Source organism: Nesoenas mayeri (assembly GCF_963082525.1).
Source record: "Nesoenas mayeri genome assembly, chromosome: 1".
NCBI lineage: Eukaryota > Metazoa > Chordata > Aves > Columbiformes > Columbidae > Nesoenas > Nesoenas mayeri.
In genome coordinates this window covers 33,140,283-33,167,988 of record NC_137541.1, presented here as the reverse complement: position 1 = coordinate 33,167,988, position 27,706 = coordinate 33,140,283, and the positions used below count along the sequence as shown (strand labels likewise).

General features: G+C 37.0%; 1 protein-coding gene across 3 annotated transcripts in view; it reads left to right on the top strand.

The window, feature by feature from the left end:
- The window catches only part of SCAF11 (SR-related CTD associated factor 11), a 43,862-nt gene that overhangs the window by 319 nt on the left and 15,837 nt on the right, over window positions 1-27,706 (top strand). Inside the window, exons 1-7 of one of the 3 annotated variants that reach the window (XM_080342002.1) lie at window positions 234-689; window positions 13,862-13,940; window positions 14,752-14,906; window positions 23,519-23,596; window positions 25,303-25,400; window positions 26,523-26,590; window positions 27,226-27,281. In XM_080342002.1, the coding sequence (XP_080198128.1) occupies window positions 13,880-13,940; window positions 14,752-14,906; window positions 23,519-23,596; window positions 25,303-25,400; window positions 26,523-26,590; window positions 27,226-27,281 (516 nt within the window). In that variant the 5' untranslated portion in view covers window positions 234-689; window positions 13,862-13,879. Of the gene's footprint in view, window positions 1-233; window positions 756-13,861; window positions 13,941-14,751; window positions 14,907-23,518; window positions 23,597-25,302; window positions 25,401-26,522; window positions 26,591-27,225; window positions 27,282-27,706 lie in introns of those variants that run through there. The other 2 variants (XM_080342001.1, XM_080342003.1) reach the window with 2 other exon arrangements.

The following is a 27,706-nucleotide window of genomic DNA, read 5'->3' as shown; positions in this document are numbered from 1 at the left end:
GGGGAGGGAGGGAGGGAGGGAGGGAGGGAGGGGAGGCGGGCAGTGCTGCCGTCCCGCTCCGGCCGGGGCCTTCCCCTCCGCCCAGGGCCCGCCGGGCCGGGGTGCTCCCGCCGGGCAGAGGGCGGGGTTTGCTGCCGGCTCCGGCCTCCGCTTTCCCCCCGCTCCTCTCGCCGCGCGCGTCGTGGCGCCGGCCGGGAAGCTGCCCCGGCCGCCGTGACAGGCCGCTGCGGGGCGCAGGGGGCGGCTCGGCCGCCCGCCTCGTCTCCCGGGGCAAGAGGGGAAACAAAAGGGGGCGGCTGGGGCCGTCCGTCGCTCCCAGGAGGCCGCCGGCCCCTCCGCGTCGAAGGCTTTTGTGCGGGCGGAACGGGAGAAGCGGCAGCGCTGCCCGGTGATCCATGAGGGGGTGGGCGCGGGGGCCTCTCCGCCTGAACAAAGATCGCGGTCCGGGGGGGCACCGCCGGCTCTCTGCTCCCCCGGAGTTGTAAACACCGGCAGCGGTGCCTGGAAGAGTGTCTGGCAGTAGCAGGAGTTGCTGGAAGACTTTGTAGTTGTGGAGGAAGTTGCACGGAGAGGCTCCACTTAAAGCCCGGCTCTGCTTTTGTGCTGTTGTGGAACCGCGACTGACTTAAACATCAGTAAAGCTGCACAGAGTGACGCTGAAGCCTGGAAGTGGTACAGTTACCAAGCCAGTGAGAGACTATCCAACTCTTCTTGTGTTTTAGAGAACATAGTGTCCTAATTATTTTTTCCCTTTGGTGAGTATTAAAGAATATTTTTAGCCTGAGCCCCAAATGCAAAACTCATCTTTGTTTGACAACCTGTCTCCTCATTTATAACTTCAAAACAATTTTGGTAGGCCTAAAATTGGTCCCCTTCATCTCACAATGATTTATTTTAGACTACAAATTAAATTTTAGTTTTTAGGAAGATTGAGGTAACAGAGAAAGGCCAGGTAGTTACTGTTTGTTTAGTATCAGTAACTAGGTGCTCTTGGCAAAGAATCATTTGTTCAAAGTGTCAAGAGATGATTAACACTGTACACATCTAAGTAATAATTACGTAATGGATAGAAATGCCCCTGATTTTTGAACAGCTGTTTTGAGTTTGTAATTTTATAGCTTTTTAGGACTTTGATAACCTTCAAGGAAGATCTAGCTAATTTAGTGTCTGATGATGTGTTTGTATACTGCTAATGCATTGGGGGCTTTTAATTCTCTTTCAGTGGATCATAGTTTTAAGTGAAGTGTAATCTGACTTTAAGTTTTATTGTGTGACTATTCAGACCATTCCTACAGGAGAAGAAGAATGGGAGAAGTCTTTAGTAATTTTGCCGTGGTTTCTTGTGATCATAGCAGAAATAAATAGTAGGCTTCTTAAATGACAGGGTGACAAAAATTTGCTTTGTTTGGTTGATTACGTATGGTAATCCATGTTTCTTCTTGAACTGGAAAGCTGTATTTAGAGATCTATGAAGTTACAAGTAACGGATAGCATCCTCTTTAGTGTCATGGAAAATACTTGGAAATTATCCCAGGTATTTTTTCAAATGTTTCCTTTAGAATTTCTAGGGATATTATGTTTGTTTTTTTTTCCTTAGATGTGGAGAAGTAGCTGAGGTGGCAAGAGGCTATTTGGACTTTGATTCACAGTGTTACATCTTTTGTAGCTTTCCTTTCAGTAGTTTACATTCGCTGATGTGTCAATTTTCACAGTGATAAGTGGCCCAAATAAGAAATACGTGAATTTTCTTTCATGTGCCCCATGCCTTAAAGTCTGCTTGTGAATAAGCAGAATGGACAACAGCTCTGTGGCCTTGGGGAGTGGGAAGGGAAATATCTCTTCCAAATGATCTTGAAAGAGAATGTTTTTTCAGACTTTTAAAAGCAGTAAATCTGGGTTCACTAGTTTATCTTGTATTCAGATTATCGTTATGATTGGGAACACTTCTCTAGGAATTTGGTGAGTTTTTTGAACATTAATTTATAGTGCTCAAACACAGTATGTGAAGGCTGTTGAATTTGACTCAATTGGGAGATGTAGGTTATCCTCTAGTTATTCAGCTATTGCTTTTGAAGCATCCACATGATAAAGTGTTTCTTTGTGCTCTTGACTGACTGTAGTTTGATACAGTTGATGCATGATGTCTAGTTTCTGGTTTTATAAAACTTGTAGATGGTTCTGCTCTGGTTACAAACATCTGTTTGTTGTTGGTTTGGTTGGTTGTTTTTTTGTTTGGTTTTGTTGTTTTTTTCCTGTTACAGGGATTCTTTGCAGAATCTTCTCAGTTTTCCACAGTTCAAAGTACTATAAAACCGGTGCAAAAACATCTGTTGTTTAAAGTTGGCTTTATTTAGTAATTATTTTAATGGTGATTTTATTTCAAATGATGCTATATTTAAACATGCATCATGTTAATGGGGGGAAAAAACACTGCTGGAGAAAGCTGGGACTCATTTGCCATACTGACACCAGAATTCTTGAAGCCTGGCCTTCTATCAGTCCAGTGTTCACTGTGGGGATTTTCTTTGCCAGGAATCCAATGTGAGAGAGAAAAAAATGTCCTTCCGGTTAATAGTAACAAAAACATGCAGTGCAGTTTCTGCTGATAACACTGAATAATCAGTTTAGCTATCAAACATTTTTCTGAATGAATTCTGAAAGGGTTAGAGCTAATCTGCTAAACTATTGAAGGTGGAAGTAGATTTTTATAAATCTCAACATTGCTTGCTTTTTTTTTGCAAGTTGGAGATACACAGTGTTAAACAGGTTTATACCCTAACTCTTCTTCTGTAGGCATAAATACCAGAGGTCTCTAATGTGCATATTCTGTAGAGTACTTCAAAACAACGGCTGGTTTGTGGCTTTTCAGCAGTGTAGGCATGTTTTGGTTCATCTCTGTGCAGTAGTCTGACTTGGCTTGAAGGGCAGCGACCTTCATCTCAGAGGATACCAGTCCAGTGGCATTTTATCTTCTCTTCCCTACTTATTTGGTCTCTTTACCTGGTAGTTGAGGGTATGGATACAGTTTGCCAGGCATAAAGCAGTGAACATTTCTCTTCTGGGTTTGAAAGTTGCTTGGGTTTCATACCCTGAACCACTTGTACCTTTCTTGGTGTGCTACAGGAGAGATGGAGACCCTTAATGAAACTGTACTGATATTCAAAACTTGAGGTAGAAGGTAGAATTTGAAGGTAGATGGATGGTCTTAATTGGACTGCTCACTATCCTGAGTAAATGATTTCAGCAGTTCTTGACATAGGAAGATCGATAGAATTCTTTTTTGCTTTCTATACAGCAAGTAAATAAGCACTTCTTATACGTGATTTTGCTTTTTTAAAAAAAAGTTCTTAGTTTGTCACTTGTGATGTTAAAGGTAATGACCCCTGTGAGTAGATAGGTGTAATAAAAAGTACTTGGAAGTCCTGTGAAACAGGTGGAGAAAAGCAGTCTGTTAGGACTACCTTGAGCTCATTGGAGTTTCCTTTCAGAGGTGTTACCAAATAAGGATACCTGTAATAATGAAAGTAGAGTGTATTCTTCTCTGTAAACCTACACAACTGTGATTTTTAAGATGTAGTTTCATCAGCCTGAGCAAGAAAGGCACCTTATACAATTCTCGGATAAGTCAGATGGTACCAGCAATTATTTTGTGGTGGTTTTTCTGACAAGAAACTTTTGAGTGAGAACAGGGTTCATCATTGTAAGGAGCTTCCAGTATTGTTCACATGGGAAGCTCAGGTTCTTTATGAAGCTTTGCAATGAACTAGGTTTTGTTATAGTTGATTATTCTAAATTCCTTACTTGAGAATTCACAGTAGAGTACTGTTTTGTTACAGGTGATTTCTTGATACTATCTATATAGTGAAAATAACTCAAAATGGTGATTAGCATGTTTTCCTATGAGTAGACTCTTGACAAGTTTAAAGAAAGGTGGTGGAGTTCAGGTTGCATTTTCAAGCTCAGATCTGGCTTTTCCCTCCAGTGTGGTTAAATAGTTTCTGTTACCTTTTGCGTGCTGCTGTTGGTTTTAAGGATGCCTTCTCTCACAATACCTGTCTTCCATCCCTGGCCATGTTTTTCTAGCTTTGTTTTAGCTATCTTGGAAGTTATTGCTGAGTAAGGGCTGTGAAAGCAAGATCAACAATAATTGAAACTTTCTCCCCCATCTATCTACTACTTCCAAAATGTCATCTAATGCATTATTATTCTATGAATATAGGAAGAGATTTTGTGCAAAATACAGTTACCGTTAAAATAATTTCAGTTGTCATAAATCCCTTGCAAATGTTATTTTCCCACCATTTTCAGAAAATATATAATTTCCATTTGTGTGAGATTTGTAAGAGGTTAGTGTAGGTGTTTGACCCAGGCTTAGAAAAAACTGTTACTCAAAGTCAAAAGGAGCTTGAGGATGGTGTTTTTGACACTGTAGATTTAGTGGTTTTTTTTTTTTAAAAAAAAAGTATGCCTCAGAGAGGCAAAATGTACTTTTAAGTGGTTGTTGTTTTCTTTCTTGTGTTTGTTTTTGAATAAATGGCTGTGTAGATTATATGAAAGCTGAAATTACTTTTAATGGAAACCCTTTTTTTAATATCAAAAGAACGTGTCGTATCACTAAGGTCTTTATTTAATGCTGGAAATGAGAGAACAGCGTGCAGTATGAAAGAACGGTATTTTTTTATTACGTGTGTGTATATGGTTCTATGCAATCTTCTGTAGTGCCTTTTTCCATTTAAGTAAATCCATAAAATTATAGAGGACCCTATATGTTATGTAATTTTTGTTAGAGATGCCCTTCAGTTTGCAGGGATTCAGTATTCAGAAGCTGAGAAATAAGACTACCAGGTGAAAGAAAAAATAGTGGTAGTCTGTAACTGGACAATTGCAGGCTATTTCTTCTTTTGCTGGATTCAGCCTGCTCTTCTTTGGCTCAATATACTTACCACTCTGGTTTTGTTGCCATGTTGAATCTTTGCATCTTAAATGTGCTTCTTGCAATTGCCACTACCCCTGAGCTTTTCATTTGAGTTCATTGTTACTCCATCAGTTTTGCCCATCATTTTTTCTGTTTTCTTTCTTTTCCACCTCTGTCAAGGTCTTGTGGTTCAGTTCCTGCATCTCCGGTGTTTAAATCCAGCTATTTGGGCATGTTTAGGATGATATTAAGAAAAGTAAAGATGGTCTTCCTAGTCTCTTTAGCATCAGAGAAATTATGGCAAGTCCTGCTGTGTTGCCATAGCACTGACTGAAGTATGCTCATTCATCTTGTGGGAATGTTGCATGTGCAGTGTAGCAATGGGATAGAAACTTCAAATTATTAGTGTATGCTGAGCACAGATCCAGTTCATGGGGAAAAAACAAATAAAATGTAACAATTAGCAAAGATTTATTGAGTAAATGCAAACATGTTTTTCCCCAGATCTGTGACGTGGCTAGATTTGAAAGGGTTGCTTGTGTGGAAAGCATGTTCTTGATCTTGGTGACGCACTGCCAAATAACTGCTCTTTGGTGGAAAGCAAAGTGCTTCCAGGTTGCTAGATAAAGAGGGGTGGGTGGTTTTGTTTTGTTGTTGTTGTGGGGGGGTTAATTATTATCTTTTAACTGTTCTTGGAAATGGCTGAGCCTTTTTTGCTGACTTTGGTGTGTAATGCTATGCCTTCCAGCTGCAGAAGTATGCATGTGATTAAGGATCCTCAGCAGCAGAAGGCAAGGTCATGAGTTTATGCTGATTTGATTTAGTTGCCTGAACCATGTGCACCACGACAATAGTACCTAATCCCTAATTAATTCCTGTTATTTATAAATCTCAATTACGCTCAGTTTAGGCACAAACTACTTAGAAGAAACACCTAAGTGCTGAATTGTACATTTTGTGAGAGAATATTGTGTACAGAATTTTTAATATTTCTTTGTATTATGTTAATCACTACAGTACTTCAGTGTTTTATCAGCAGGATATGGAACCACATGCTTTAGCTCCTGGTGTGCATGTGTGTTCTCCCTATGGGGGTGGTTGTGGTATAGTGCTGCTTCTGTTGGGAGTCTTATCATATACATGCACACATGAAACAGCAGCACAGTGCACATTGCCTTCTATAGAACTACTGTGTTGTAAAGCAAAATAGGGTGGGTTTAATTTCTGTGAATATACGTTTCATCATCTTGTATCAGTATTTAGAAGGTTCTATTCATCCTATCTTCTGTATAAATTAAGCTGTTTTTCCTGGGGGAGTTAACCATGGCTCCAACAAGCATTCCTTCTTATGGCTGTCATGGACCCAGACATGGACATCAGTAAAGATTAGGTCTGAGATTGTCTTGCATAATCTTTGGAAAGCAGTTTTATGAGTGGCAGCCTTACTGAGGAGCTACCCTGCAAATTGCCTTAGTCTAGTGTGTAGGTAAACTACGTGGCTTTGTCCTCACTGCTTTTGCATTTTCAAGAGCTGGCAGAGACGTGAGTAGCCTAGTTTGTCCTCTGGCAAAGCAGAAAGGGCTTTTCTCACAAACTTGAGGAAATGTCACTGAAGAACTGGTAGAGACACAAGCGTAGCTTCAAATTACAGGTTAGATTGACCAGCTGTGAAATATATACTTGTGCTTTTTCTGGTTTGTTTGTTTTCCTGCCCTTGCTAACTAGCAAGTTGAGCTTCATCTAGTTCTTGGTCTGCGAGCTGAATTTGCCTAAGCACTGGACCATCTTAGTTGCTGGTGGTCAGTATTGACAGTATAGAGCTGTCATTTCTCTCTACTTTGGTATGTAATTTTGTGTGGACTGGGTTAACTTCACAGCTGCTGGCAGTTACTGAAAATGCTTGATTTAAATTGACTTATGTGGGGGGGGGTCTGCTGAGGTAGTTTCTCATTGCTGCTTGCTGGGTGTGAACCCTTAATCTAAGTTCAGGAGATGTCCTAAACTTCTGCCACCTATCTTAGTGGAACGAAAGTGTTACATGGTTGACAGTGCAGAAGGATGAGAAATGAAATTTGCTTTCTGTAGATAATTGCCTATCAGTGCCAGTAATGTAACTGTAGTTCAGTACCAAACTCAAATTTGTCATGTCTAAAAGCTGTTAACTGCTGTGCAAGCTTGTGATTCTGATGAGCAAATCAGCCCTTGCATGTGTGTTGTATCTGGGGGCAGGAGGGTGTTGTAAGTGTTTCACAAACTTTCATGTCTTGTGTTGTCTTAAGTTACCTACTATTGAAGGCTTAAAATAGTCCACTCTTGGTTGGTTTTTTTGGGATGGGCTTTGGAATTTTGCTGAAGACTATGATAGCTTTATTAGTTGAATTAGCACAACATTTTCAAGTTGGTCTTTTTTTTTTTTTTACTGCTTGTTTTCCAGTGCTAATGGTTCTTCTGTAAGCTACATTGTTGTTTGTTACTAGGTAAAAACCAATGAGAACTGATTAAGAAGGAAAGGAACACAAAAGCTGGTAGATCAGAAGGGCAGCTGCAGGACTGGGATTCCAAGGTGGCGGGATGTTTGGCCCATGCACAAGTTTCCTAGTACAGAGATAGAAGGGGATGTTCCTTAATGGATACCTTTTGGTGATACAAACTTTGTTAATGTCTTCAGTTTTTCATATGCATAAATCTGTTGGGGTTTGGGTTTCTTTTGGCTTTGGTAACTTATTTAAGAGCACTAAATCAGCGCCATGCTGTTGTTAGAGGTATTAACAGCAAGTACAAGTTCAGTGATGTGTTGCCCTTCTTTCAAGTTGGTAGTGTGTCTGGTTTAGTTCTGTGTTGTACTGAAGCTTTTTGGATAGTGATTTTTCTAAGTAGAGCTAGAATATGCTAATTCACCCTTACACATATGAATAAAATGGTGAATAAAGTATTCTTTAGTTACTGTTAGTAGTTGTAGAATACTAAAACTTGTGGATCAGCGTAACTAGTCAAGGCGTGGATACATGAAATGGTACTACTGACATTGTTTCACTATCTTCTTATACTGTCCAGTACACTAAAGTGGTTTAAATGCTGGAGCTCAATCTGATTTGTAGCAGCATTTCAACATACCGTGTTTATAGGAGACATGATGTCCCCCACAGTTTATAGAATATTCTCAAATATGTAAGGTCTTAAATTGTTTTGCAGGTGTTTTTTTGTTAAACTTCAGTGAGGAATGCTGCTTATTCCCTTGACTTGATTGACTTAACATGAAAAGGTCTGTATGGCAGGTTTTAAGCCAGTTTATGATTATAAGCTTTATACAGGAAGGAGATCACCTTGTGTGTGTCCACTGCAAGGTTCTGTATCTTCCTTGAAACTCTTGGCTCTTCAAATGGTCAGGCAGGCTGCTAGGTGATAATAGCTGCATCTGAGCCATGGCAGCTGTTCCTCAAGCTGTATTTGCACATTTCCATTGAGTTCTGCATTGCCTTCCTTACTTGGGAGGCAGGTACGGTGTTGTACTGTATATTTCTGCAAATGCTGACTGGACATGAACGGTGAGTGTCCACAGCTGCTATTTAGTCTGTTATTGTTGAGGTGGCCACAGAAATGAAAGCACTGAATCTAACAGGGGAGTAGCTGTAGCCAGAGCATTTGAATCAGAAGTGTGCTTGTCAGTGTCTTGTTGCTGGGCTGTGGAAGAAGAAATCTTGAGGAGGATATCCAGTGTTGTTTTGTTTTCCTCATTTATTATGGGAAGAGGAGAGTTGGAGGAAGGCAGTGTACTGTTTAAGATAGTATAATTTTAGCCATTTGCTTTGACAGTTTTCTCCTGTCACTTTACATTGCGTTTTTGTGGACTTGGCAAGTAATTTAGGTACTGCTATGTCCTTGAAAGGGGTTAGTTTAACAAGCAAGTCTTAGCTATTCTAGTACCTTGCTAGTGCCAAAAGGGGCAATCCTGTTTTATGTCTTCCCCCCCACATTCTGTCAGTTCCAATTTCTTTGGCACATGTGTAGCTCTCAACTGAGTCTGCTCACCATCACTACTGGTGAGAAACAGAGCTGCTGCTTTTGGTGGCAGCAAACTGCTAGATTAGATTATCCCTCTTGGGAAATTGCATCCTTAGAGGGTCTGGGAAAAGTCTTTAAATCAGTGGTGTCTCCTTGACTGAATAGCACTGATTCTTTCCAGGATCTACACAAATAGGCTTAAACCACCTATAGAAAAAGGATTCTACTGGTCTCTTTTTTTCTCTTCATCTTTGTTGGTTCTATGGCATTCCATTTGGGAATGCACACAAGGTGCATTTTGAGCATACAAAGAGTAAAGATCTTCTTTAAAAGCTCTCTTTTGAGTGTGTCTTTTGGTTCTGTTCTCAGTAATGTTCTGGGCCATGAAATTTTACTAGACAAAGGAGCAAATCCAGGATAAGTGCTTCTAGATCCTCAGTTTAGCTCCCATTTATCGGAGGACAAACAACAGTACTGAATTATCACTTAAACAAGTCTGCCTTCCAGGCTTTTCAGACAAATGAAAAGAACTGTAAAGGTTCTCGATGTACATTTGCAAATACCCAATAGTGTCTTTTTTTTTTTTTTTCCTTTGAAGAATGCATTGCGCTAGGCTGCTTAAAAACATGCTTGCAGAGGGAAGAGCCTTAAAACTTTTTCCAAGGTTTCTTAAAGGCTGTGAAAATGCGTAGAGAATAGAGTCCAACTTACTGCTGCCCAAAAATTTGATGAGAGTAAAGGCTGTTATGGTAGCTTTATTAAGCAAATAATTTCTGTAAACTGAATGTATGACTGTCTTGTTTCAGCTTTGAAACTGGTTGTTTCTTGAGTTAGTAAAGAAATAAAAGTATAGCTAACAGAATGCCACAAATCCCTGTTAAAAGAAAATATTTTTAATAGAAATATAGCAAAGTCACTCCTATCAATATTGATATACGATGTATCTAAGAAGTTGAAAGGTTAATTACACATGTTTCCCGAGTTAAGCCTGCTACGGGAACAGGAATAAGCCACTCTTGGACATCATTTTGCACATGTTTACTGGAGATCTTGTTGCGTGTGTTCCTCATTTCCATCCCCCTTTTCCAATTGTACAAGTGTACTTCTGTGTAGATAGGTCTCTAGACCATTACTGTGCTGGAGGAAGAGTGTATTTAGCTGTTGGATTTTCTTTACAAGCATTCTTTATGCCCTGTAAATGGTTTGTAGTGTGCCACTACAAATTATGGATTTTCATCAGATTATTTTTGTGTCTAATTTTAAGGGTTTAATGTAATAGATTTTCATTCAATAGGAAATTCAGTTACATGATTTTGAACAGTTTTTTCTTTCTGCATGCACAGTGAATTAGTGTTGAAATACATCTGTATTTTTAGGTTATGAACTGTATGAAGTAGTTTGTGTTAATAAAAAAGGTAAATCACACTTAAATTGTTTTGATATAGAAGATTGTTTAGTGTATAAATGGCGTTTGTATCAGTCTCTTCTATGGTGTTGAAGTACATCATGAAGTTACATTCCTCAGACAGTAAATGCATCTATTCCCACATTCTACAACTAACTCTGTTAAGCACTTTATTTGGTAAATGTCTTTGGCATCTGCCTTCCTTGAAGACAAGAATTGGAATTTCCTTTGATGAATTATCTAGAAACTTAAATGTTTAACTCCTTTAACAGAAAGGGTGGAGGGGTACTTGTGTCCTTGTTCAATCTTTTCACTTTCATATACCAGTGTATTCTTGCCTTTATCTCAAATCTGAAATTAAATAAGGTACTTCTGTTACCTAGTGATTCCACTGGAAATTTATACCAGAAAAGTAACATCTTGGCTGTAATTCTATGCTGTCTTTAGGCGCTCTTAGAAAGAGTTTTATCTATAGAGTTGGGGAGTGATATTGTTTTTGTCAGCACTAATGTAATATAACGCTTGTTGCTGTCTTGTCAAGTGCCCTGCATGTGTGGGTCTTGGAGTTTTCTAATACTTCATATTGACAACTGAATGATCACAACTGAAACATGTTGGTCATGAGTCAGTGGAATCTCGTGGGAGTACTCTTTGGATAAAAACAACATTCTTCAAATACATATTAGCTTGATCAGATGTGATTAGCTATGCATATGATCATAATATGATCTTCATGTGAGCTGATGGAATTTGGTGACTGGGAGAATGACAAAAAAAAAATCATATTGCTTTTTTCACTGTCTCCCTCCTCAGCCAAGACAGATTTTTTTTATTTTAATGGCCTGCAGCTGGAATGATCAAGAAAATGTCTGAGAAATACTTCCAAATTTTATTGACGTTTAAAAGAATGTAAAGGAATACATTGTATTTTGGGACAAATAAGAGTTCTGTTTTCTGTGCTGTCTGCTCCTGCTAAACCACTGTGTTCTCTTTTTTTAGCTTTGTTTTTAATTTTATAAATTTAACAGCAGTCTTCAGTGCTATCTCTTGCACTGTTCCAATGCCTGTCATGCCCCTTTTAAAGTAGTGGAAAAAATAGTCTTTCCAAAGTTAATTTGTTAAACGGTATGTAAATTTTGATGATGTCTTTTACTTTATTTATAAATATTTGTCAGTAGTATTAAATTCTTCTATGTTGTACAAAATGCACAGTGTCAAATTGGCAAACAGGTGTGCTGTGCAAAGTGAACTGTGATCACATTAGCACTCGGTATCTGTTCAAAAGTCAGTTTGTGAGAAGAGCAATGTAACACCACATCAGTGTTTTCTGTTGCTGCATATCTTGCATTTACTGATATTCTGTCAAAGTTTTAGGATCTCTGTTTCTCTTGTTGTAGCTGTGCAAGAATTTCTGGGATGTCTTTGTGCCTAGAAAGAGTACAATGGATAAAAGATTACTTTTTCTGGCAGAAAAAAATCTAAAGAGCTTCTCTGGGTTCTATTTTTGCAATCTGCCTTAGTGAACTCAAGACCTCTGTAACAATAAGCATGAACTCTACAGCTGCTGCTTAAGTTACAATTTGGTATCTAGATGGTGTCCATGTAAAATCTTTTCTATGGATGGGTGCAGAGTGCAGAATTCTTGATCTTGTCTTTAAACTGTCTCAGCTGTGATGTGTTCTGGGACTCCTGGGGTTGAGAGAGGTTTGAGCACAGCTTGCAGATCTTTCTGCTGCTGTAAAGCATTGCTGAGGTTTTGTTAAGACGTAGAGCAGAAGGAATGTTCGTATGTTTTATACATAAAAGTGTGTATACCACACACACCAGCACATGATTTAATCTTTTTGTGACCAAAGCCACTTAAGTCCTCTTGCAAATCAGAGTGAAACCAAACAGACTTCAATCTGATATTTTAAGTTCAAATGTGGTTTTGGTGGTCTTACCTGTCCTAATTTGATGCAGATTTTTCTTGTTTAAGGCATTCAATTTTAAAGTAGCAATTTGGCTTTTGTTGGATTTTGTCTTGCATAGCTGGCAAAGGATAATAGGTAGTGGTCTGGTCAGTGGTTGTTCGGCTAACAGAACTTGCATGCAACTTTGGGCATGTACTGCAACACAGTCTGTTTTACTATTAGTGCTAGTAAATGTTCTACAATTAATGGCATTTATCCTAGTGACATCTTTTAAAGTAATTTTAAAAACAGGACAGGAACGTAGGGGTAAAATTCTCTTATAGCTGGGTTTTTGTTTCCTTCTCCCTTTCCTTTCCCCCACCCTCAGGTGATTTGATTCATGCAGTAAAGACTTGATCAGAAGAAAAGCTTTGGGATGCAAAGTCTATCTCTCCCTCTCCTGGATATCCAGGTGGTGAAGGGTAAATCAACATAGATTGTAAGGGAAATAAGAGGAAGTTTAGTTCAGGAGTGGGATTGTGGCACTCTCAGCTTTGTTCAGCTACTGCTTCTAGCAAAGGCATTAAAGAGCAAGGGATTTCAAACCTCAGTTTGCTTCAGGCTTGAATGCTTAAGGAAGCAGATCATGGTAATTTCTGATTTATTCAATCTCTTGTCATGTTTTAATTTATCCATTTAAACAATAAAAATTTTAAAAGCTTTATATAGTTGTGAAGAAAATAGCTGGTCCCTCTAGGGCTATTGTGTTGGAGCTTTAGGTGCTTCTACCATCTCTGCTGTGACCACAGGAGTTTGAAGTGCAGGAGATTTAGTTCTTGGTGTAGATACTTTTTATTTCAAGTGTGTGTCATTCTGTCTGTAGTAGGTAAGCCTCCAAAAAGCATACATTTATTGTTTCTTATGCAAGATGAAATTCTTTCAACCTGTATGATGTCAGTCACAAGAATTATTCCCTATCCATGTTCTTATTTCATGCTGCTCCTTTGGAGAACAGTTAAAGGTGCATCCTCCCCATTCATGATACTCCACTGCACCTGTGCTTGTGACCTGTCCCTTGTTTAATGATACAGCTTTCGTCATTTTCTTTTTCTTTTCTCTTCTGATTGTATGACAAAAGCAGGAAGGAAGCAGTTGTAAGCTGCTTTCATTTCTCTCGCTTGTCACTGCTATGGTCATGCTAGATATAGAAAGCAACTAACTCTTTTGGTGCTTGTGTGTTTAATGTTTTTGTTTCAACAACTTGCAAAGGTCAGTTTGCAGCCGTTAGTTACTGCAGTGGTATGTGGCGTGGTGGTTTGCATAGAAATTTAGCAGTACATTTAACTTTTAAAAATAAATGAACCACTGGTGGTCTTGAAACACTGCAAAAACTTTTTTTGTTGAACAAAAAACAATTTTCAAGTTGGAAGTATCAGTTCCTAGACAGCATCAATGACACTCATAAATTGCAAGCAGACTGTATGATCTGTATCTAACTCTTAATGTCATCAGTTTCTACTCTGCAAAGGCATAATGAAATGGACAGCATTGGGAGCACTGGAGAACACTCATTGAGTCCGTAGTGGTCATGTTTATTTTCAAATTGCAATCTAAATGAACTATGCAAACTACTTCTATGTTTTCCAGACTACATTTTGTAAGAAGATGAAGCACAGAAAGCCATGTATTCAAGATGCTGAGGGACAGAAACATGAAGGCATGGAAGGTAAAATCTGTGCATGTGAAAATACTCAACTATATTATTCAGGTTCAGGCTGTGAAGGTCAGATTTTACATTTGCTCTCTCAATTAGTATGCTGCTTGTTTTGAAATAAATTGTGTAAATACAACCACTATCTCAGCATACTGTTTTTCTTTTGGCCTGTGGGGTCCTCTTGTATCTTCTGGTTTTCACTTATTGACTTTTAGTAGTAGAACAAAAATGGAGAAAGCAATTGTTATTCAGAAAAATAATTTAGAGTAAAATTATTTGAAGAAAAGATCTTGCATTTTTATATTCTGAAAAAATATTGTAATTTCAATGAAATTGAGAGCATTTTTATTTAATGTACATGATTAGGTAGATATTTGAGGATGTTCAGATTAAAATAGTTCTAAGAATGGAAAACTAAAATAAAGGTAGATCATGTGTATATGAGATAATACAGATAGAATATGCTGGTCTAATTTATTTCATGGAGAGAGAAAGCAAATATTTGAGGAGAACAATATCTAAATTACTACATTGTCAATAGGAAATACTGTGTTATTCTTTAGTTAAATAGCACTAAAACTAACTTTCCTTTGGTTTAATGACAAATATTGGTACAGTAGTCGATTAAATGTTACATTGTGTTTTTCACCTGAAATACTTTCTTTTAACTACTCTGGCCAGCATCTTGACTTCATTAGATCTGAAAACTTGATTAATTTCCTTTTAACTACAGGAAATTGTATCTTATTGCATTATTCAAATCTAGAAGGACTTTGTTTCAAAAACTGTCAAAAATTTTAAGTGTTGATGTTAATTATACCAGGTGAAGAAAATGAAGAAGGGTGTTCCTGTTCTACTTTATTGTATGACGGTGACACCTGCCCCATCTGTCTGAACTGCCTTCTAGAACAAGAGATTGGTTTTCCTGAGAACTGCAGTCATACCTTCTGCATGACTTGTATTCTTAAGTGGGCTGAGGTAAGACTGAGAACCAAGGTGTGTGTTTATTTTTCAAAAAAATCTATTACATCTAATAACTACAGATTTTTTTTTTTTTAAGAAAATAAGTTATGCATTTGACTTTGCACAGAGGAGTTTCAATGACCAATTTATAAATAGACCATAGGAAACTTTCTTCTTAGTGCATTATTGCTTTGTGTTTTCTTTCACCAGACATCCTGGCATATTAATGACTACTAGAGATTAGAGATCAATAAAAAAAATATTGACTCTTTGGAAGATCAGACAGTATTGCAGTCTCATTAGCTTAATCTTGTTTTCTTATCCCTTGTGTTGTTTGTCATACTGTCAACTCTTAGGGCTGGGACCACTAAGTTTTCATGTTAGGCTACAATATGAATCTGATAAAACCTTAGTTTTCTAACTCTAAAGAGGATTCAGCTAAAATGTTTAGTCCTATTCTAAAATAAAACTTTCATTTTAGTAATAATTATGGCTATTATCTGACCTATCTCAATACCTGTCTTGATAGTTCTGGAGCCTTAAAGAAAAATGACTTGTTGAACAAATTCTTGATGATGTTCTATTTTGTCCCTTTTTCCTCACGTATGACTTGGAATTATTGCATTAAGTCTTTGGTATCTTTACCTCCTGTAACTTTTTCAATTTTCAGTATAAAACACCAAATTAGAATTGCCTTATATTGTTGGGGGGTAGGGAGGGTACTCACATTAAATGCTGAGGCTTTTTGTCCTACTTTGTTGCAACTGAATTGATTGCTTATTGTAGTAGAGACCACTACTTGGCTTCTTTGTAATAACTTCCTTTTGAAGTAAATAGTGATTTTTGGTTTCACTATATCTTTTAGAAGGTTGGTATCACTAATATGTATGTATATATATAATTTCCTATGTATTCTTTTTATTCTTTTGGGTTATTTTTTACTGAAGGTAGACAGTAATATAAATCACTTCTTTCTGAGGATTCTATATGAACTTCAGAGTATTAAACAAAGGTTATTTTTAGGTAAAACTTACATTAGATTAACAAACCAGATAATAAACCAAGTCTCCTATTGCCAGATTTTCTGTTCTGCAAATGATTAATTGCAGTGCTTTTATTTAGAAGGGAACAGGAAATTCTAATCCACAATTTTATCCTGACTTCTGTAGCTGGTTGTTACAATGGCAGATGAAAGGCAATAAATAGTGACATGCACAAGGAAGCTGTACAGTAGAGGGAGGACTTGCTGCTGGATTTCAGTTTGCTCACATCGTCTAACATGTTTTTAAGTCCAATAAAGAAAGGGAATTTTTCTTGTTTTAAAGAGACAAATGACATGACATCTTTCTTGGTATGTCAGATTTTTTGGGGGGCACAAAGTGCTACAAAGAGAATAAAAGCAACTTTGCTTTTACAAGTTCACAGGTGAGGGATATATGATGTCATGAAGATGGTGAGGGGTTCTTTTTAAAGCTACATAAGGCTTCTACTACTTCTTTCCATTAGTGATATCTGATAGGTAAAACCAACCAGCCTTCCTTTTCTGAGGACCCTTGACAGTTGGACCTGTGGAGGTAATGAAACTCCATTGCCTAATCTGGTAGTTTTAATTAAAAGTAAAGGAGCAAAAAAAACCATTGAAAACTGGCTGACAGATGTTCAGAGGCTTCAGCTGTGAGAAGCAGATGAGATTTTATAGTTTGGAATGACAGATACACATTATAAGCATGTGGCCATCTGAAGCATGCTGATGTCTTGGGTTTTTTTGTGTCCACTGTTAGTATTTAGTAGGTAAATGTTTTATTTTTGAGAAGTGTGTTGCATAAGATTTATCTTTATTTACTACTTCTTGGTTGATCATAACTTATGAACACTAAGTAATTGACAAGTAGTCATTTCAAGTCACTCCAAGTAATGAAGATGAAAACATTATCTGCCCTTTAAAAAAGGTAATACAAGATTCTGTTTAAAGATTAAAACCGATCTATTTATACCCAATAAAAATTCTTAAAATAGTTTTCCTGTTTAAGTGCCAGAGAATAACAAAATTGAGAATAAGATGATTGACCAAAATCTTTAAAAAAGCCTAATATTCATACTACCTGAAGTATTCTTTTGTATATCTGCAGTAATACTCCAAACACCTACAGGCTTTGCCAGCAGTCTGTGTTCAAGTTAGTTATTTCCTCTCTTTCTGTGTTGCATCTAGACTTCAAAATGTAACAGAGGCAACTGCTTCTTTAAACTGCTGTTTTCAAATTGTACATAATAATTGTTCTTCTGAGAGTTTATGGCTTTTATATAACTGTGTAGATTCTAATGAAAACCAGGGTAGTTCAGGCAGGCAGGAAGAGTTTCTTTACCATTCTGCTCCTTCTTCTGCCTGTGGGATATTCTCAACATTGCAACTGAAGTGGAGTGTCCTGTTCCAGCAGGTTTTCTGTCTGCAAGCAGCAGCCATAACACTGTGAAGATCTTGCTTTTTAAGAAGGAGATACTATAGATAGATAAACGTGCACTTAAATGTAATATATGAAAGTTGCTTTTAACTGATTATCTTTTGTCTCATTCCATGAAGGGCTAAAAAGGAATAGGAAACTTGCCACAGAACATGTAATATGTTAGATCCTGATAGCTAAATCTGTGCATTTAGTTTCAGAATTAAATAGCATTACAGTTGAATCAGTGCTGTATTTTCTTTCTGTTTGAGGAAAGGTGCCGAGCTCCTAGAAGAAAAATGGGGGAGGTTAGAATCCCCACTAATAAATTAGTCTTTGCCTTATTTTTTTTTCAGATGTCCCTTAAATTGTTCCACTCTCTTTGGCTATGTTTACCGTAGTTAATTGTGGCATCTCAGAGTGTTGCTATGCCCTAAACTCAGTTGCCTACATTTTAAATTCTCCTATACTCTTAGACTGTCACCCTGTGTGCCTTTGGTGAGGCTAACCAGCGCTCTCCCAAGTATTCCTGGACAGCACTGTGCAGGCGGACTGTTGGGGACTATTTCAGTAGGCATTCAAAGTTTAACATTAATGTCATTCATCCTGTGCTAGCTGTTAACTGCTGCTGTTAACCCACATTGTGTAATTTACTAATGGAGGCTTGCAGTATTGAGACTGTATTTCAGTGGGGCTGCATTAGAAGATCATAAAAAGTAAGAAGCACTAAATGTGGAGCTGAGATTATCAGACACACCCTTCAAGGGGAGGGCTGAAGGACAGTGTAAGGGAAAGGTTGCTGTCAGTGTAACATATATATGTGTGATAACATCCTGCCCACATAATGAAGAGGGAGCTTTGGCTGTTGTGTTGTGTGTAAGGGTTAAAAAAAAAAGGGGGAGGGAAGGGAATCAACAGCAACAACAAACCACCACCCTATGGAGTCTTCAAATACTATCAGTACTGTTGTGTTACACCAAGGAATGTAATTGCATTATGTGTTCTTTCTTGTCTGTAATACCACTACTAGATTAAAAGTGCTTGGGTCAATAATAAGTTTTTTAACATTGTTTTTCTGGTACACTTGTATTTTGTATTCCAGCTGGAAAGCACATGTGTTCTAGTTTACCATAGTCAGTTCTGAAAACATTTAAGTAAAGCTAATGTGAAGGGAGTTTAACTAGATATCTATGGCAAGCAGATATACCAAGTAGCCAAAACCATCTCAGCTTAGACAACTGCTTTAGCAGCAGTGTCTTACCTGCATGGATTGGAAGAAGAAAACTCTTGGGTTGTTTTTATTATTTTCAAATAAAACAATGTTAAATTACAGGAGATAAATATTTACTCTGCTTTACTGTAGGCTTTTTAATTTCCCTTCAGTTCTTCAGAGTGCTAGTAAATATACTGGAGATTTCTATCCTTGCTCTTCTGTTAATTCGTCTTGTGAACCATCACGAGAGAAGACTGCTAAAGAAAAGATTCACTGTGTTGTCTGCGTTATCACAATGATTGTGTAAGAGACATTGATTTCAGTGACCCACCCCTACTAAGCTTATCTCTGTGTCTCTGCACCTGGTTTCCCTTGTTCATTTTTTCTCATCTGGAGAATTTGAAAGTAGAGTACATTCAGCTGTACATTTTCCAAAGCACTGGGGCATGTTCAGGTGGGCCCTGTGCAGTATCAGTGCTTGACTTAATGATACCAAGCAGTTGACACAAAGAGCTGCCTCGCATTACGTTTCTAGCCAGATGTTCTGTTCTTAGAATAGTCATTTGCTTTGTGCTAGTATAAGTTTGAATCATTGATTATGTAGAGTATACTGCACATGGATATTCTTCTGAGAGTAGAGAGAGTTACCTGTATTTTAACTGGAATTCTTAATGTGTATTCTTTCATCTTATGTGACAACAAGCTCCACAGTGATCAGTACAGAGCATTGTGGGCAGGATTAGGTTTACAGTTGCAGATCAAATATTGCAGTATGTTCAAATAAACACTAAACCTAAAAACAAGAACAATAAAAAACCTTGTTCAAGCGCATCCAATGAAATTCATACATAGACAATGCATCTGAGAACTGCTTCACAAAAGAACTATATTAATCAAACTCTTTCAGAAAATCCTGGCTTTAGATGCCTTTTTTTCAAATCACATGTTTTTCTTTGTCGTATACAGTTGTTCTTGGCGTATTTCCCTGTTAAGCAGGGCCATGTGACAAGATGACCTCCAGAGGTCACTTCCAACCTTAAGCATTTTGTAATCCTGTGGTTTATCAAGTACATTCATGTAGCAACTTATGCAAGTGTAGTGCGAAAGTCTTTGTGAGTATTTTTGAGTTTGACTTCAGTTCTTCCAATAATATAGTGTCAAAGGAAGTGCAATGACACACTTATAGAATTCAGCTACTTCCAACAAATTAATCATTTCATCCTTTCCTAAAGACAGCCACCATTCCAATAGAAAGCGATGCATTTCCTGATGTCTTCCTCCTTTCATCAAAATGTGGAGAGGTGTTTCTTAATATGTGTGATGTAGCAGTCTCCCTTTTGACTGAAGCTGATGGTGGAATTGTTGTGGGCTTTTTAGTGTACTGTTATCACTAAGGGGGAGTGAAATTTACAGATGTTACTCTTAATTTAAACCTCACCTTTAAGTCTGAATTTAGTTGTAAGAATCTGATGTTTTTGTTGCATGACAGGTTCTCTAGTAAAGCAGCAGTAAAGAGTGCAGGACTGTTTCTTTTTGGATCAGCTTTTCAATGCAGTAGTTGAAGAACAGACTGTATTATGGGCCACTTGAAGAGAAAAATCAGGGGAAGAGATTTATTGCAGCAATTTTAATTCTATACTCACATCTTGTTACCACTTGTTATGAAATCTTCTAACATGGAACTTTATCTGCCAGAGATATTTTATCAGCCAAATATGTTTTGGACCTGAAAATTCCTGGCTGGAATATAGTAACTGCCTCAGCCTTTTGTCTACTTCACGTTATTCAAATGCTGTTTGAAGTGATGCAGTTGAAATAAGGGATACTTACTCCTCGAGTTTAGAGATCAGTTTTGTGTTGCTGTTACAGTAACAGGAATATTCAACATTAAGTTATGCCCATGGAGCCAAAGCAAGGTTTTCCTAGAGGGTCATCAAAAAACAAAATACTATGGAATGAGTTATTGGAAAACTTAAGATCGTACACATACCTCACAGCTTTTCAGAGGTTGCAGACTTTGTGAATGCTTATATATTTTATGAAGAAAATTATCTGAATATTACAAGATGGGTGAAAGAATGAATCACTGCAGAGTTAGCAGTTTTAACATGGAAACTAAGTAGTCTCATGTGGAGAGTAAAACAATCAAACACATTTTGAAGTGTGCTGGGCTACTATTCTGTGTTTTTCCAAGAAAAGCACTGTTGGGAAGAAAAGCAAAGCAGCTCACAAATACTAGCTGTGAGGTTCTAGTGATTTTGGTGATTACATTAAATACTACATGTTCTGCTTTTTAAACAGCTATGTTAAAGGAAGATATTATATGAAGCTGTGATGGTTCTAAAGTTGTGATGCATCCCACACCTCTCTTCCCTTATGCACAATAAAAGTGAGAGCTGCTCCTTGGACTCATTCCATTTCAATGGTTTTTTGTTTGTTTTAAGTATTTTTTTTTCCCCTAAAAGGACAATGTACATTCACTATTACTTATGATGCTACCTGAACGGAAGACTCAGAAGAGAGGAACTGCTAACTTGCCATGAATGAAAGAAGGCTCAGCACCTAAAGGTGTTGAGCCATATTCTCAAAAAAGATGAAACAGATGAGTAAAATCTCTCACTCTTCAATTGCGTCTTGTAAGAAATGTAGTCAACTTCTTTGCACTCACTGCTTTCTATAAGCAAACTCAGTCTTGCTGTTGGGAAAAGGGACAGAGGAATTTTTTTTTTCTTGCATTTTCACCTAAAGGGCTTGTAATATGTTAGAAAGGTGAGAGCTCATTCATTTTTAGGCAAAAATGTTTTACAGATGAAGTCACTTCTAGCTTACCTCAGGGCCACCCAGCAGTTCATCCCCATGCACTGCGGGTGCATGTGGGACTGTTCTGTCTTTTTCTTTACTAGAATTTCTCCTGAGATTTGTTGCAAACCATCAGATAATGGTAGGGCTATGAAAAGCAGCTGAGTGGGAATGGAAAGAGCATCTGCTGTCATTTGGATTGCTGCTAGTAACACATTCTATGATATTCCATTGCAATGAATAAACGTAATGTACTGTGACAGAAGTTACATTCCCAAGTTTAATATTTATGTGTAAATTTAATGTAGAAACAGAATGTGTTCTTGGACAAACTTATTTTTTCAGCTAAGGTAAATCCTGAAATGAGACTGAAAAATAACTAAGAAAATTAACTTCCTCCTACCTGTCTTTGACAGTCTGGCGTACTTAAAGAGTCAAACTATTTATAATACCTTGAAGTTTGCAGCTGATTCAACAGTCATAGAGTGTTGCTATACTATCAAATATCCCAATTGAACAACACAACGCTATGTTACTTTGGGTTAGGTTTATACTGACTGCAGGACAAAAGCTGTCTTCATGATCTGTGTCCTTAGGGAACTGGCTTAATTACCCAAAATGCTTTTCTTAACCAAGGCCATGACACTGCAGGGAACTATGGTGTCCCCCAACAGGGGGAAGTTTTTAGTTAGGATAAAATAACAGAGCATCAAAAGGAGAGGTAATGGCTGTAACTTAGGTTCTTGTTGAACAACTTGTTCCCAAAACCACCCCTGGGGTTTTTTGCTTTTGTTTGGTAGTTTTTTTGTGTTGTGTGTTTTGGTTTTTTTTTTAATCAGTCTAACTTTGTACTTCAGTTGAAATCAGAAGCTGCCTGGATGCTTGAGGTTTGGGGGCTGTGTAGGTGAAAAAGCAGTTGAGCACTCTTTGAAATTGAGAGAACAGAATCAACTGGAAAATGAAAAACCCCAATGAAAAGATAAGAACAAAGTTGACTGAATTTCAGGGCAGAGTTCATATGCAAGTTTCTCACAGCTGCTTATGCTACACTGTGTCTTGCTTGCATAAATAAAAGTGTGTTACCCCGACAGTTTTCTTAAGGACAGAGTCTGTGTGCCTCTTAAGGGCATACTATTCATATACTGGTTCTTGTTCAGTGGATTAGTTAAGGCTGGAGGCTGGCTGTGGGGTTTTTCTTTTTTTCTTTGTTTTAGAAGAGTTCTGAACTGAGCCTGTAAAGGCCAATGGAATGAAGGGGAGGACAAAAAAACAAAACAAAACTCAAACCCTCACACAACTAAGCATCCAAACAAATAAAACCCAGCAAACCCTTCACAAACACATAATATAGAATTCAAATGAATTAAAACAGTTCTCTCGCTGCAAAAACTAGTATCTAGTATGCATATCTCTGAAAGTCAATACACTACATGATCCAGTTGGGTGGAGCTTCAGTTGAAGCTTCTCTGTTCTGTGGTTAATAAAGTTTTCTTGTTCTTTGTGTGTGCATGTTCTCTGGTGAAGCATGGCCTCCGTAAGAGGGCATTTAGGTGACTGAGGAAAAAAAAACCAGCAAATCTGTATTTCTATTAAACTGTAGGGTACAATAACCTTCAGTTCCCTTTTCTTGCAAAGTGATTTCTAAAATTTCAGTTGTCTTAAACTTGGGAATCTGTTCTCTCGCTACACTGAAAAAAAAAGATGTGATATAGCTTAAAAGATATGCAAGGTAAGGAAAGGTGTGACCCTATTTGCTGTTGGTCTTCTCAGTTTTCAGTTTTGGGTGGGGACGTGACTCAACACACTTGCTTTTGGAAAGAACATTAAGGAATAAAACAACAGAGAAATAAGAAACAAAAAGGGCATTTGTGTATTGGTATAAAATCAGTCATCTAACAGGGATTAAAAAAACCTTAAAATATAGCTAACTTGGTGTAAAATACTTTTTTTTTTTTTTTTTTTTTGAACACAACTTCTGAGTTACGTTTTTGTTTCGTGTAGAATTTTTCCCCTATGGAGAAAGGTACTTACATAAAATAAAAAACTGTGTGTATGCATAATATGGGCAAATACATTCTTAATGTGAACAAGTTGTAAATTTGTGTATTTCTATAAGCTACTTCTACTGACGCTCCTAACTCAGTACAAATTTTGTAATAAGCATAATAATCTTTCAGACACAGGCTTCATGTCCTGTTGATCGCAGACCATTTCAAGCAGTGTGCAGGCTTGATGCATTAGAAGAGAAGATAAAGGTAAGTTCCAGCCTTATTTTCTTCAACAGGTTCAGTTGTAGGAATGCCCAAGTTATGCTGTAGTCTTTTATTCATACATCTGTGTTAAATAAGCTTTCCTAATGAAATATAATTGTTGCTTTAATGTCTCTTACATATTTGAAGCTAGGAATTACTTTAATTATTTTCTTCAAAGCAAATGTTTACAGTAATAATAATCACAAAGCTGCTATTGCTACATTATAGTATCTTTGAGTGTTGCTGATATATCCAGGAATTAGAAGTATAGTAATTGGTCTCAAAGTGTTTTTTAACCAGGTTTTTTAAACAAGTGCTACATCAATTAGCATGCAGTCTTGCCTTTTTTTTTGTTTGTTTTTTTTTGAGCTAAAGTGAATCTTATATGTTCACAGCCTCTGGTTCACACACAAAAACACACGAAAATAAGAGGAATCAATTAATGCAAAGCTGTATTCAACCAAAATTTCTGATTTTTTTTTCATCTTTCAGCTCTTCTGCATAATAGCTCTCTGGAAAGTAGTTTATCAAGTAGGAAAATAAAACTTGATTCTGATTGGTGATCTTGAAAACCTATCTGGAAAGATGCTGATAATTTTGTGTACTGTTTTGAAATTCTGGGGAGAGATTATAGTTTTAAGTAATTCCTAAGCTGTTTGGGTTGCATTTTCCTACATTTAGAAAACAGACTTCCACTACCCATTCCATAGTCACCTGCGAAGGAACCAGAGTGACAGACGCAGATACTTCCTTCTCATAGAAAACCACGCTAGCATATTTTATCTTCTTCATTACCAAAGAATCAAGGAAGCAGCTGAAACAAGATAAACTGAAGTTTTCATTTGAAAAAGTGTAAAGACTGTATCAAAATGCAGTGTTAAAGATTCTTGTAGAACTGCAGTGTAAGCAGGTGAACATAGAGCAAGGGTCCTGCTCTGAAAGGGCCCCAAGAGCAGTAGGGATGGATGGAACATGTACCCAGAAACGCTGACATGGTGGTCAGGATTAGCAGGAACACTATCAGGACACTGGCGGCTTTCCCTTCGTCGTATTCATAATTAGAATGTTAACAGCTTAAGGAGTTGCATATAAAGCCAAGATTCTAGAGTGAAGAGGTACAAAATATCTAATGCAAACAATTGCAATGTAGCTGTTGAAGTAACTCCATAGTGTGTTATAAAAATTGTATTGCTTTATTAGAATTCTGAAGATGAGGGGGGTGGGGGGGAAAGTTATGTGAAATCTGTAAGTTATTTTACTCTAGAGGAAAATGAGGTGTTGAAGTATGAGGAGGCATTTGAAATTGAGTGTTAGTTCATCATTTTCCCAAGCTGAACCTTGTGTATTCAGATCAACCAACTTTACCTAAAAAACTTGACTTCCAAATTCTCAATGGAAGGCAGAGCGTAGCTTTGAGATACTTGCCATGGCATTCTGAATGTTCGGGGGTTTTTGGTCCTGAGGCATCGGTATGCATTTCAGCATAGCCAACATACATATCAAGGTGGGGTTTTTTTCTATTTCATGAAAACCAAATGAAAGAAAAATCAAATCTTTAAACTGTGAGATTAAAGATGTAATGACTTGAAATGGTTTCAGTTCCTTCTGTTTAAAGTTATTTTCTCTGTAGATCTGAAGAGTCTTTGGATGTATTTAAAGCCCATGTATACTAAGATTCTAGATTGGATTTATTTTCTTTTTCAATATAGGTTCAGGTTAAAAAACAATTACGGAGGACAGAAGAAGAGGAAAACTGTGCCTGCAATAAAGGAAAATATAGCCATGTGAAGCTGAGAACTTTTGTGAGGTTGGTCATCCACTTAATTTTAAGCATTCTAAGTGGAATATTCAAAAAATAAATTCAACTGTTTTAAAATGTACACCATGGATATTAAGTTTACTTTAAAATAAGCTACAGGGCATTTTAAAAAGATGGACCCTATTTCAAAGATACAGTGATTTCAAATTGGGCCCATCTTTTTGAAACGCCCTGTGTTTTCCATGGGCAGTAGTTTAGCTTTACGTTTATCACTGATGTAATTCTCACTTGAATACTTAAAATAGCAAGCAAAAAGTAAGGAGCAAGCTATTTCTTGTGTTGAGCTCTGTGCAAGTTGCATTTTTTCAAGCAATTCTGACAACTTTCTTATTAATTTGAATTAAGATTTTATGGATAGATCATAACAATAGTAATCTTTTTCTTTGGTTATCTAGACATCCCCTTTCCTGCATGTTATCATAAACATTGGTGGTATTCTTCTTTTATTGGAAAAAAGTTGTAGCCAAAAACTAATTCTAGTGAGTTTGAGAGGGAACTGTGGAAATACCATTCCTATTTTGAGAAGTTTATCTTGTCACATTGACTGCATTGTATAAGGGAAAGCTCAGAATTACATAGCCAAGTTTCACTAAATAGCGATAATCTAAAGTTAGTGTTTAATGGAATGTATTATATATACTGAGTTATTGAGATTGAATTTGAAGCACTACAGAAAATATAACCGGAAGTAAATTACCTTTTGTGGTTCTTAGAAAATAAATAAGATTGATTTTTACATCTTGCCATTCTGAATCACCTTTGGCTTCTATATTCTTTGAAGTATTTATGAAAGTAGGTTATAAGACCTCTCACATGTTGCCATGAAATCAAGCAAAATTATGTATTCAGATTTAATGCAGGATATTAACTGTTGTTGTGTAAATTAATATTCTTTTTTCCATCAGGAACCTTTGTGAAGCACTGTGTCTTTTAATATATGGAAGATGATATACATAATGCAAGTTCAGGTTTTAATAGCAATCAGAACTCACTTTCTGTGCACAACATAAAAAGTCCTTAAAACAAGAGCTGATTTTATTTGGGTGTATGTACAGTTAACTTAAATATGCCCAGAAATAACTTTTGTAATATCTTTTGTTAATCTTGCAGAAGAGTTGTGTGTCCAGACAGAGGGTCATTAACAGCAAAATTAAGCAAAGCTGTGAAGAAAAAATACGGTAAGTTGATATTTGTCCTCCATTTGCTAGAATTGCTGCTTTTTATTAAGGAACTCTAGAATTTCTTTTCTTGATGAGCCAATTTAATATTTTTTTAATTACTTACATTTGTACATGAAAACCAAATACCAAGAAATACAAGCATGGAACATAAGAGACCAGAATTGCAGTATGTGAAACTACTGGTCTTATTTTACTGGACAAACTGCCTCTTCAATTTCAGTCACAAGCGAAATGGATTTGGTTTCAGCCTCAAATCATTTTCTGCATCAGACATTGGTGCACAGTTGAGTAGCTTTTATTCACATTAAGTTTTTTGGTGATAGTGCAGACGAAAGAAGCACTTAGCTGTATTTTGGAGCTGCCATTCTGAGAGGCTTGTTTAATGAATATTGTTTGGTAAGTGTGTAACTTACGAAACTAAGCAAATATCTGAAGAGGTGAAAACTGTTTGATATAAAAAACAATTACAAAGGTGCATGCAGTTTAATTTTACTCAGTTTGAATATAAACACGTTGTAAACACACTTGAGATGTGTTTTCATTAACCAGTCATTGCATTAATGGTTTTGACAAACAATTTAAAACTAATATGCTGAAGTTAAGATCAAAGTTTTGTTACTTATTCCACACAGGTAATATTTTGTTTGACAAACGAAACAAGAAAGCTTTGTCTGTGAAGATAAACAAGGTTGGTTATGATAATGAAACATTTGTATACTTTTTTTCATGAAAGCATTTTTAGAACAATCTTTCTGCTTATTTTTAAGGTTAACTTCTATTTGTTAGTTTTAGTATGATCCAAACTTTGTTATTTTGTCTCTTTTTGTCATGAAGGAAATAATTAGAGTATAGTGCTGGGTTATATGAGCCCGTCTCTTGGATTCAACCTGATTTTGTGTTAGTAAATATTTTCATTTCAGTTGTGATGTTATAAGATACTTTAGCTACCCTGTTTTCATCTTCACCAAAATAAGATGGTATCAGCTACAAGCTGTTAGTAACGTACAATTATATGAAGGATATGAAGGTTTTCATTATTTTCATGAAAATAAGTAGCTGTAATCAACAAAGTAATTTGTTATATGAATAAGTGGACATTATAGTTTGTATCAA